Genomic DNA, 12,467 nt, shown 5'->3' with positions numbered 1-12,467 from the left:
GTTCTAATTTATATGATAAGAAAACATTGTCAATAACAAAGCTTTATGCTACACATATATGGGAGTCTATTAAATGAGGAAATGTGTCATTATTCCCAGCACTAAGTCACGCACGTCTGTGATAGAGACTCAGAGTCAGACAGACAGTCCTTTCTGAAGTGCAGATCAAAGCCTAGTAATGGACTGCTTCAATGCAAAATATAATATGAGCCTGCAGCAATGCTCTTGCCTTGATGTTGTACCACTGCGCTGCTTATATATTACAAAGTCAATACACCAGTACATTGGTGATAACACTGTCAAGTACGCTCATTGTGCTTAGAAAATCAGGCATTTTTCTTTCCAGTATATATGGGAGCACTGACTCATTTTGTAAACACAATTGGCTTATTTAAATTTAGGTCGGGGCACTCCTTGTGCTGTCAAACGTGTGTCAAAGTGGATTGAGTCAAAATCAGTGGTTCTCAGCTCCACTTTTCAAGCCCTGTCTGCTACTAAGCTCAGGAAAAAGACAAAAAAGCATGCTCGTGAATATGATACTTTGCATGCAGAGCTCATAATTCTTCCCATTTTCCTAATAGATATAAAAAACAGTCAGATAATTTCCATGAATCCTGACAGCCAATGTCATACAGTAGATATAGTTAAAGAGCATAGTTGGGATAATCAACTAGATTCAGCCACAGGCGGATTTTGTCTTGAGCGGATGTTCGGGGGCCGGAACATGAATACAAATAATTTGTAGACTACAAATTGATCGCAAGAAGCCCAAACAGATATAATATTTGACTAAAACACAATCATTTCAAACATCGCTTATATTTGTATACAATCAATTGTCTCTCTATTATGTGTGGGAATACTGGGGAACAGATTTACAAAATAAATTGCTTGGAGCTGATTTCCTGGTGTGCCCCCCCCCCCCCCCCAAAAAAAAGAAATATAAATACATTTGGGGGCCAAATAAAACCACCCTGGTTTTATTTGTTTATAGGATGGCCGCCAGTTGGGGAACCCTGGGTATGCACAGTGCATTATGAAATAAAGACCCTATCTGGCAGTGTTTGAACTTTGAGGGCCTAAAGAGCAGCACTACGGGAAACACAAGAAAGACTTCTTCTGTGGGCCAACCGCTCAAACTCCAGCTCATCTATCATCAGAGAGCACCGGCAGTTCTGTTGAGCACACATGAATGAACACGGAAAAGTGCTGCAACATTTTTCTCTACAGGATAGACTGTGAGGGTACATCAGTGTGCCTGCATGGAACAACTGCATAACAGACAGACAGAGGCATTCTAAACACAACCAATGTCACACCCCCAATATCCTATCACCTCAGAGGTCGAAACGGCAGATGTGTATTAGATTATGTTAAAAACAATAGTATATTGAACAAGGGAAAACAAGTAGTCAGTACAATACATTTTCTCTAAGATAGCTGTTGGATAATCACAAACAATCCAATATTATTTGAGAAGAAAAATAACATAACTAGGTCAGAAACCTTCCCAGCCTGTGTTCTATTACTGCTACATTTCTCAGAACAACCAGTGAGGAGTTTCCAGAACAAATGACCACACAATGTTGAAAAATAATCGTTGCGAAGTAACTACATTCGTTTATAAGCCATAGCGTGACTCTAAATCATTACAAGACATTTGATAAACGACCACTGATCGTTTGTCATAAAAAGTCCCACAGAGAGAGATACAAACAGTATCCAGCAATAGTCTAAAGCCTTGTTCACACTGCAGGCCTTAATACTCAAATCAGTTTTGTTTTTCAAATCTGTTTTGGATTATTGACTGTCCAAACAGCAAGTTACAAGTGACGTGACCAAAACGGATGTGTGTGTTCAGACAGCAGTCATTTGTTGACATGGCTATGCTAGTTGTCATAGTAATGACGGGTGTGTGAGCAGTGGTGCAGGCTGATTGGTGGTGGTGCTCGTGCTTCCTATCACTCAAGAGGTTGTGTAGCAAGCTAACGTAACAACAATGCCTGCCATGGACGTTTCCCAGTTTCTTTGAATGTTCAGAATCATAGTGTAAGAACACTTTTAAAGCCTCAAAGGATAAGATGATACAACTTTTTCCTGCAGGAAAAAGAACAGATTCGAATAGGATATGCAAAAAAATAGGATTTAAGTCACTTCAAACTGCCAATGTGAACAAGGCTTTAGAGACTATGATGGATTGACCAGTTGACATGTAGCCAATAGTAATCTTCCACATACAAAATGCCAAACAATTGTTGTGAAAAGTACGTGCCAAAAGCTGTGTGAGTTTACTTTGGAATGAACGTATCTCCAAGACTTACAGTTTATAGAAAAGTAAGCATAAATCTTAACCCCAACCCTAACCCCAGCCTTTCATGTGCATAAACATCTACAAAATGTTACCAAGGCTAAATGTCAAGATTACAATACAAGAATGACACTTTACATTCTGCTAAGACTTAAGTTTACATTTAACATTGAACCAAGGCCTGCGTACTGTGCTGCTGATGGTCAGGTGTCAATTTCTAAATCTGACCCAAAATGGATGAACAGTATTGGTAAAACAAAACAGTTCAAATGGTAGCAATGTCTTTCAGTCTTGACTGTTCTGCTCTGCAACCTTTCCATTACCTGTGGCTTTTGGCTGGGATATTGCTTCTTGCCATAACACTGGTTGCCCTATGATTTCATTAGCCTTTGTTGGCTCTGACAACCCATCATTTACTCCCATTATGTTCCTCACTTCATGTCTCCCTTCAGACAGATACAAGCCCAGTTACATACAGTGAGCTCCAAAAGTATTGGGACAGTGACAGATTTTTTGTTGTATGCTGTAAGTGCTGTAATCTCTAAACGGTTCATGAAATATGGATGAAAATCCCATCAAATGAAAGCTGACAGTCCGCACTTTAACCTCATAGTCATTGTAAAATTTAAAATCCAAAGTACAGAGCCAAAACAACAAAATATTTTTTACTGTCCCAATACTTTTGGAGTTCACTGTATTTTGCTAATATCCACTGGGATCTGGGCGAATAAACACAGCATTGGACTTCTTTGCCAATTACCTTTAACCTTCACCGGCTTTTTACATACACATCTCCTCCCTATGCCTTTACACAGGACTTTGCTCTGGGTTTGGCAAATACAGCATGGAGAATATTGGCTCAAGCAATTAACCTTTCCACATATTGAATATCTGAGAGCATCGTCTCAAGTTTCCGTAATTAATTCTGCAGTTAACCGTTTTACAGCTTTACCCTTTTACATGCTCCATTACCCACATTCATGATAACCATGGGCCCCACGTATATGACATACTATAAAGCAGGCAAAATCACATCCAATCGTCTCATCATGATATGCTGTAGGGCATATAATCTGTTTCCCGTAGAGGAGGATCTCTGATTGGCTCTTGGAGGTCTATCTACAACAGATTGGATCCCGGGCCGGCCTTACTTTACTGTTAATAGTGATTTACAATGGTGTTGGAATCAATACAATTCTTTCTATGTGATGCTATCTGCGGAAAAGAGCAAGCAGCAGGTATGAATGGAGTGGAGGAGCAGAGCAGCTTCCCTGACAGCGATCTGAACTCCTCTCATCACTTCACACTGGTCGCTGTGAAAGGGATACCATCTGTGCAAGTTCCCACCACAAATCTAAAGCTCTATCACGTGGCTTGCAGTAGTCCTGCCTGTGTTCAGCCCCAGTGTCAATGGCCCTAGAGGCCTGGCTACGTTAATGGTGCTCTTGTTTTATCTACACAGTGAGTCCACACCCTAAGGCCACTCCATCTGCTGTATGACATGGAGGAGATAATGTAGTACAGCGAGGGGCATAGTCCTGGGCCAGCCAAAACAACCAGAACCCTCTCAGATCTCAACCCAGGGTTCACATACTGCCAGCTACATCACAGAAGGATATACAGTTGAAGTCGGAAGTTTACATACACCTTAGCCAAATACATTTAAACTCAGTTTTTTACAATTCCTGACATTTAATCCTAGTACAAATTCCCTGGTTTGGGTAAGTTAGGATCACCACTTTATTTTAAGAATGTGAAATGTCAGAATAATAGTAGAGAGAATAATTTATTTCAGCTTTTATTTCTTTCATCACATTCCAGGGGGTCAGAAGTTTACATACACTCAATAAGTATTTGGTAGCATTGCCTTTAAATTGCTTAACTTGGGTCAAATGTTTCGGGTAGCCTTCCACAAGCTTCCCACAATAACTTGGGGGAATTTTGTCCCATTCCTCCTGACAGAGCTGGTGTAACTGAGTCACGTTTGTAGGCCTCCTTGCTCGCACACACTTTTTCAGTTCTGCCCACTAATTTTCTATAGGATTGAGGTCAGGGCTTTGTGATGGCCACTCCAATACCTTGACTTTGTTGTCCTTAAGCCATTTTGCCACAACTTTGGAAGTATGCTTGGGGTCATTGTCCATTTGGAAGACCCATTTGCGACCAAGCTTTAACTTCCTGACAGATGTCTTGTGATGTTGCTTCAATATATCCACATAATTTTCCTCTCCTCATGATGCCATCTATTTTGTGAAGTGCACAAGTCCCTTCTGCAGCAAAGCACCCCCACAACATGATGCTGCCACCCCCGTGCTTTGCGGTTGGGATGGATGTTCTTCGGCTTGCAAGCCTTCCCCTTTTTCGTCCAACCATAACGATGGTCATTATGGCCAAACAGTTCTATTTTTGTTTCATCAGACCAGAGGACACTTCTCCAAAAAGATCTTTGTCCCCATGTGCAGTTGCAAACCATAGTTTGGCTTTTTTATGGCGGTTTTGGAGCAGTGGCTTCTTCCTTGCTGAGTGGCCTTTCAGGTTATGTTGATATAGGACTCGTTTTACTGTGGATATAGATACTTTTGTACCTGTTTCCTCCAGCATCTTCACAAGGTCCTTTGCTGTTGTTCTGGGATTGATTTGCACTTTCGCACCAAAGTACGTTCATCTCTAGGAGACAGAACGCGTCTCCTTCCTGAGATGTATGACGGCTGCGTGGTCCCATGGTGTTTATACTTGCGTACTATTGTTTGTACATATGAACGTGGTACCTTCAGGCGTTTGGAAATTGCTCCCAAGGATGAACCAGACTTGTCAAGGTCTTCAATTTTTTTTCTGGTGTCTTGGCTGATTTCTTTTGATTTTCCCATGATGTCAAGCAAAGAGGCACTGAGTTTGAAGGTAGGCCTTGAAATACATCAACAGGTACACCTCCAATTGACTCAAATTATGTCAATTAGCCTATCAGAAGCTTCTAAAGCCATGGCATAATTTTCTGGAATTTTCCAAGCTGTTTAAAGGCACAGTCAACTTAGTGAATGTAAACTTCTGACCCACTGGAATTGTGATATTGTGAAATAATCTGTCTGTAAACAATTGTTGGAAAAATGACTTGTGTCATGCACAAAGTAGATGTCCTAACCGACTTGCCAAAACTATAGTTTGTTAACAAGAAATTTGTGGAGTGGTTGAAAAACGAGTTTTAATGACTCCAACCTAAGTGTATGTAAACTTCCGACTTCAACTGTAGGTGAAGCCAGACAGAAGCATCAACTAGATTTAGATGGTGACACTGAATATGCAGTTACTGCCATATTTCATAAAAACATCCGTTGTGTTTTTCATAATGCTTATACCCAATATAGACCATGTTTGTCATGGTAATGTCCTACTCATATGAATAATCTTGGGATTTACACAGCAGATTAATAAATACACTGTGCCATTGAGTGGATTGTGAGGTGGAAATACAGGAATGTGTGCAAAGACATACAATCTTATGTCATAAGGAATTATAAACTGGATGGTTCGAGCCCTGAATGCTGATTGGCTTTATTTTATACCACGGGTATGACAAAACATTTATTTTTACTGCTCTAATTACGTTGGTAACCGGTTTATCAAAGCAATAAGGCCCCTTGGGGGTTTGTGGTATATGGCCAATATACCACGGCTAAGGGCTGTGTCCAGGCACTCCGCTTTGCGTCAAATCGATCTCATTACAATCATTATAACTACCTCATTACAATCATTAAATCCACCTAATTTTACAATAATTAAATCCACCTCATTACCATCATTAAATCTACCTCATTACAATCATTAAATCGACCTAATTTTACAATCATTAAATCAACCTAATTTTACAATAATTAAATCTACCGCATTACAATCATTAAATCTACCTCACTACAATAATTAAATCTACCTCATTACAATCATTAACTCTGCCTCATTACAATCATTAAATCTACCTCAATACAATCATTAAATCTACCTCATTACAATCATTAAAGCAACATATTGTGTATCACTATCATTTCTGTGCTCAAAAATGCAGAATAAAAGTGTAACACACAGATACACCATTTTGTAACACATGTCCTCTGTTTCAAATAGAACGCACATACAGACACTGTCAGACAACCTTCCCTTATAAGTTTGACTGCCTTGTTGCATTGATGGGAAAATATATTTGAGACAGATGACATGTTAACAGAATCATTTCACGGTTCAGTGTGCCCGCACTGTGATTTATCCTGGTGCCGCCCAGCCAAAGGTCCCAATTCAAAAGATTTATGGGCCAGGGCCAAATATCTATTTTAATTTTGAAAAAGAAACCCCAGTCTTAACAACGGTAGACTGCTGCACGTGTCTAACTCTATTCATATTCCAAATCTCTCACAAAGTCAAATGATTTCATTAAAAGGTGATAAAGAAAAATGGGAATTTTTATCATGACCTCTAGTGAATGTTATCTAAGGGCAGTTCAAATCATTCACACAGAATGCAACATCTGCTCTGGTACTGTATCAATAGCTGCGTCTACTTTAGTCTGCTGTTTTCATCCTTCTACCAAAACAGGCCAATCACCAACTCAGCACAACACAGAATTTAGGTGTACATCCCACTGAAAAGGTTCCATCCTATCAAATCAGATGACTGAACGCATGCTTCCCCACAGACCCAGTAGTGTTATTCCAGGCTCTGTGATTCGGGAGCGTTCGTTTGACCAGGACAGCTTCCTCTGAGCCTGTAATTGCTGTGACCTATTTTACCTTTCACTCGAGTTTGGTGTGATAAACCGCTGCTGTGGCTCCCATAAACACTACTGCGACACGACGCATGCTTGTTTCTCATCAGGTTTGGTGGGGTGGAGATAACACTGTGATGGGTGGCTGCTGACAGCCTCATCTCAATGTGAATGGAGCTAATCACCAATGCAAATTGCAATCAGAAGGGCACATCCTCACCAAACTGAGAGATAATTGCATGATTGTGCCAATAGTAAAAGGTCAGCCACTTGTACCATCAGAGCTTTTTAAATAATCATTAATCAGAAATTGTGAACACATCAGAGGAGTTTTTAGATTAAATAACATATTTAAGGGTAAGGCCAAATGTTGTTCCATTAACTCTTGATCAGTTCTGATCAGTTTATCATTCTGCAATTTTCAATTGAGTTTACAATCTAGCCTTGTAGCTTGGAAACACGGATTGTAGAACGCTAATTATTTTCCTGATTTAATTCATTTATACCAGGTCTATCCTGCATTTCATGACCACACAAAATTACATTAAGAATCTTTACAATTTCATGACATATTTGGCATTTCATAATTTTTCAGAGAAAGGGCTCTGTGACGATCCACTCTTAAATTCAGTCTACCATTGTCCTCCAGCCAAAATCAAAAGCTTCTTATGAGAGCGCGACTGCTGCTGCGTGTCTGGTCTGCCCCAGCCAGCCGTGTGCAGAGGGAGCCCTCTAGTGCCTTACCGTGGGATCTTGAAGAGGGCTTTGACGGGGTGCATCTCGGACAACGGGGGGTCTCCATCAGCCAGCTCTATGGCTGTGATGCCCAGTGACCACACGTCACAGCGGGCGTCATACGTGGAGTCATACTGCTGCTCACAGGCGATGACCTGGGACAACACAGGCAGGACAAGCGTGACACAAGCAGGTGGACACTTCTCATGCAAGTTGCTGCCATGTTTCTTACTGCCCATGATGATATGACGATAATGTCTTTTCAACAGCGAGGTACTGACTTCATTATGGCCACTTAAAAGTCGTTCATTTTGTGGAGCTGAAATCCGATGAGCTTTGGACAACAATGCAGAAGACAATCAAGTCATTTTATAATTGCCTGTGTTCGAAAAACATATTGTAATGTTGATTTAAAAAGGGCACAGTTAAATTCGTTCATCAGATAAGGTGCGGTGCAACTAGTATTGTACCTCCCTTCTCTCACCGTCAAAAATCATTACTGAGACCAAAATGAACAGCCTCCTTTATTCTAATTGCCCCTGAGGACCCCTCCTACCAGCCCAATCATCATGCCTCATTTCTGCCAAACAGTAAGCTGGGGCAGCAGACTCCCAGCTATTAACCTTGGGGCGACCTCAAGAGCAGGGCGCGTGGAGGGGAATGCACAATGACAAGGGGGTGTTACATATTGAACAGCCTCAGCAGAGTACATAGTCACTCGTCTGTCTCGCTCTACAGTCCACATAGCACATCTAACGCAACTCAATGGTGTCATCATGTAGGACATTTTGGCGCTTAGTGTTCTCATGTAATTGCAAGCAAAGTGGTTTAGTTGGGCATGTAAAAAAAAAAAAGGCTAACCTCAGGTGCCATCCAAAAGGGAGTGCCAACGGATGTGTTTCTTCTCAAACGTGCACTCGTCAGCTGAGCAGAGACACCTGGATAGAATTCAAACTAATTAATAAATCACCTCCTTCTCAGCGCATCAGTATTTGGTGCAAAATAAGATTGTTTGTGTTATACCACATTACAACCTGTTATAATTACATATTCACAGTTGTTTAATACGCTGTTATGTGCATATTAGATGATTGTGAATTACAGAGGGAAAGTGTGTGTGAATCAATCAATAGCAATATGGCATATCATTTGGTGGGGCAACCTGCCATACCAACATAAATTGGCAATAATAATTTCAAATTAAGTGGGACAGATTTTTATCAGCAGGAGTCCACTTCATTCCCAACACACAAGGACATAAACATGCCCGGGGCAACTCAGAGTCATTTGCTAGAACAGCTTTCTTTTTATATGCAAAGGATCAAATAATGCAATTTAAATTAGCAATAATAGCCTTAGGTTAAGCTATGGTCCATGAAATACCAAGATGTTACATAGGGTAGGGGGGAAGCAAGATGTGGACTGCAACAAAGCATTGATCTCTACATGCTTGTATTCATCTTATACTCTTTACCAATAACATCACAGGCTTTTTTTGTGGACAAAAAAAACATGGATCAACTTTCAACTATTAATGATAGGTCATCTGTTAAATGAAGACCCAGACAGAAGAAACAGAGCCAACAAACAACTTCCCAGAGCCTCCCTGTAATATGCATGTATCTCTTTTCTACAAGCCATCAATTAGCCAAAGTGCACCCACAACAGGATAACAAAAGCCATTACCAAAGTCAACAAGTTTGACCCCTCCCTCGGTGGTCAGAAGGATGTTGTTTCCTTTGACGTCACGATGGATAATCCGGTTGTTGTGTAAATGCTGGAGACCCTGGCAGGCGTGGGGAGGAAAGCAAAGGGGGGCTTAATAAGCGTCAGTAACCCCATTATCAACGGTTTGTGATTAGTACAATTTGAATGTGTTTCAAATAAAGCTGTCTACTGCCATGCATATCAAAGAGCTCCCCCTGCTGTTTAAAGGGATGGAAATCTATTACTCCCACACCCCGCCACCACCTGAGTCAATCCCCTGCCCACTGTGTGTGGATGCCACCCCCTTCTGTCATTAGGCGTTTTGCAGTTGGCCATCTCACCAAGAGGGCGCCGTATAAGATGTATGCGATAACGGACTCCAGCAGTCGCTGGCCCCGCATGAGCAGGCCTTTGATGAGATCGGTGACTGAGCCCCCGTTGCACAGCTGTGTGTGTGAGAGAGAGAGAGAGAGAGAGAGAGAGAGAGAGAGAGAGAGAGAGAGAGAGAGAGAGAGAGAGAGAGAGAGAGAGAGACAGACAGACAGACAGACAGAGCGAGAGACAGACAGACAAGACAGACAAGACAGACAGACAGACAGACAGACAGACAGACAGACAGACAGACAGACAGACAGACAGACAGACAGACAGACAGACAGACAGACAGACAGACAGACAGACAGATAGACAGACAGATAGACAGACAGACAGACAGACAGAGCGAGAGATAGACAGAGAGAGCGAGAGATAGACAGAGAGACAGACAGACAGAGCGAGAGATAGACAGACAGAGCGAGAGATAGACAGAGAGAGACAGACAGACAGACAGACAGACAGACAGACACACAGACAGACACACAGACAGACAGACAGACAGACAGAGCGAGAGATAGACAGAGAGAGAGAGGGAGAACAGTGGTTCCTCCATTACTCACTACTCCAGATTATGATTCATTACACAAGAGCCATCCCTCCCGCACATACAACTAGACTGGTGTCACGACTCTTTCTTCCAGAGCTTTTTAAACATGCGATTTTCCACAGTGTAGGAGGGTGACCTCCTCTCAGCTCTGCGATGGATTTCACTACCGTGATATAAAGCAAATCTACTGTTTGTGATCCTTCTACTTCTCAAACAGACAACAGCTGTAAGACTACGTGATCGTAGTGGAGGAGATGTAACACAGGAGAGAGATAAAGTGCAGCTACTTATATTGAGCACAAGCAGACTGTAATGTTTGACATGCAAACACCACTGGGTTATATTTCCTCCCGTGACAAAGTCATACAGTATGAGCGCTTTGATGATTAACTCCATGTGTGTAGTGCTGAAGACGTAGAGACGTTATAGATATACGGTATTTGACAGGACTGTAAAGCTGGGCGAAGTCTTACTTTAAAAGCGAGACAGAATAACCCAGGGGTTCTCACCTCTAGAACCAACCAGAGCTGTCCGCCTGAGAGGTCGTCTGACTTGTAGAACATGCCGTAGAACTTGACCACGTTGGGGTGGTTGGACAAGGTCCTCAGGATGTTGTACTCGGCCTCAATTTCCTCATCAACATCCTTTGTCAAAGAGGACACATTTACATCAGTAACACACCATTTTGACTGAGGACATTTGTCATAAGTCACACAACAAACTGTATTGAAAAAGGATGTTGAAATGAGATTATAAGGAAGCTAAAACACCTTCAATCAGAGCCCGGAACCATTAAACACAGGGGAAACTAGTTCTTGGTCAGAAGTACCAATTGAGCTTCTTCTATATCAGTTTAAATCTCAGTGGAAGTGAAGAGAAAGCGTCACAGAGGCAGAATTCTTCTTCCTGGATGTGTGAAATATACTGTCAGCGGTCTAATCAAGGAGAGGAATGAGCATGGAAGCAGCTGCATCTTCATAACCGGCCAGGCAGGGAGCTGCAGCAGGGGGCTAGCAAAGAGAGTCGCAAGAGGGATTGGAGCACCGACACAATCATAAACAAGCACTCAGCCCTGAATCTCACAAACACACAGCATGGCTCCACTGCAGGGCCCATGGCCCCAGGCATCTGCAGCATAGACAGGCCTGGCAGCTAACTGCACATCACTAAGGTAGCGACACATGCATAATGGGGAAGGTGGACACAGCGACTGGTTAGGACGACAGTGGAAAGCGGGTGTAGAAATGGAGTGAAAATAGATGAAAAAGGAAACAGGTGGGAAGTGGCGTGTCTAGAACATTATGAATGGGGGTGGCCAATGTGGGCCACAGACTCAGTTTACAGGGGGCCATAACATTTTGAACCTTAATCGATCAAAGTGGATTTATCAATATAATTATGATGGTTCAACGCATGAAATGCTTCAGCTTAGGTTTGGTACATTTCCCTGTTAAAATAAATCATAAATCAATTCCAAAAGTATTGATACAGTGTCTGCATGGAAGGTGTGTGCAAGTTATACCGAGACATTCGGGGGGGGGGGGGGGGGGGGGGTCTCAATTCTTTCTACAGGACCTCCTATGAAAATGTTTAATGTGCTTTATAGTAAAGACATGGAATTTCACTGTACAAATGTATTACCTTTTCATTTGTCATGAAGTTTTTATCTGACTGTCAAACAAAATCACTTCAAAGTAGGTTACTTGCGTACTTTTGTCTACTCCAAAATAAGTCCAGCATCTGAATAGGGCACTGTGCACCCGCCATTTGAACGGAAAGGTAAACTCTATTACAAACACTATAAGTTTAATGACATTCAGCCAAAAAAGTGGCGGCATCCCCAAAATGTTTTACAATAAAAAGAGAAAGAAATTTAGAAATTTCTTCGTCATGTCTATCCGTGTTTCATAATTTTCGCAAGAGGCTAATTCACAAGAGGCATAATTCGCAAGAGGCATAATTCACAAGAGGCATAATTCACAAGAGGCTGAATCTATTTCACCAGAGAAAGCATCGGAGTGAGGCAAACATCGCCCCTCTGTCTT

The 12,467-nt window shown here is 41.8% G+C and overlaps 1 protein-coding gene across 2 annotated transcripts in view; it reads right to left on the bottom strand.

The window, feature by feature from the left end:
- Positions 1 to 12,467, bottom strand: part of myo3b (myosin IIIB) — a 97,742-nt gene that overhangs the window by 78,720 nt on the left and 6,555 nt on the right. For both annotated transcript variants that reach the window (XM_029711107.1, XM_029711108.1), the window contains exons 4-8: positions 10,932 to 11,066; positions 9,842 to 9,946; positions 9,480 to 9,579; positions 8,655 to 8,731; positions 7,803 to 7,948 (exon numbers count right to left, since the gene is read on the bottom strand). In XM_029711107.1, the coding sequence (XP_029566967.1) occupies positions 7,803 to 7,948; positions 8,655 to 8,731; positions 9,480 to 9,579; positions 9,842 to 9,946; positions 10,932 to 11,066 (563 nt within the window). The remainder of the gene's footprint in view (positions 1 to 7,802; positions 7,949 to 8,654; positions 8,732 to 9,479; positions 9,580 to 9,841; positions 9,947 to 10,931; positions 11,067 to 12,467) is intronic.

This window comes from Salmo trutta, chromosome 24 (assembly GCF_901001165.1).
Source record: "Salmo trutta chromosome 24, fSalTru1.1, whole genome shotgun sequence".
Taxonomy (NCBI): domain Eukaryota; kingdom Metazoa; phylum Chordata; class Actinopteri; order Salmoniformes; family Salmonidae; genus Salmo; species Salmo trutta.
The sequence above is the reverse complement of the archived record's forward strand: the minus strand, read 5'-3'. Positions and strand labels throughout refer to the sequence as shown.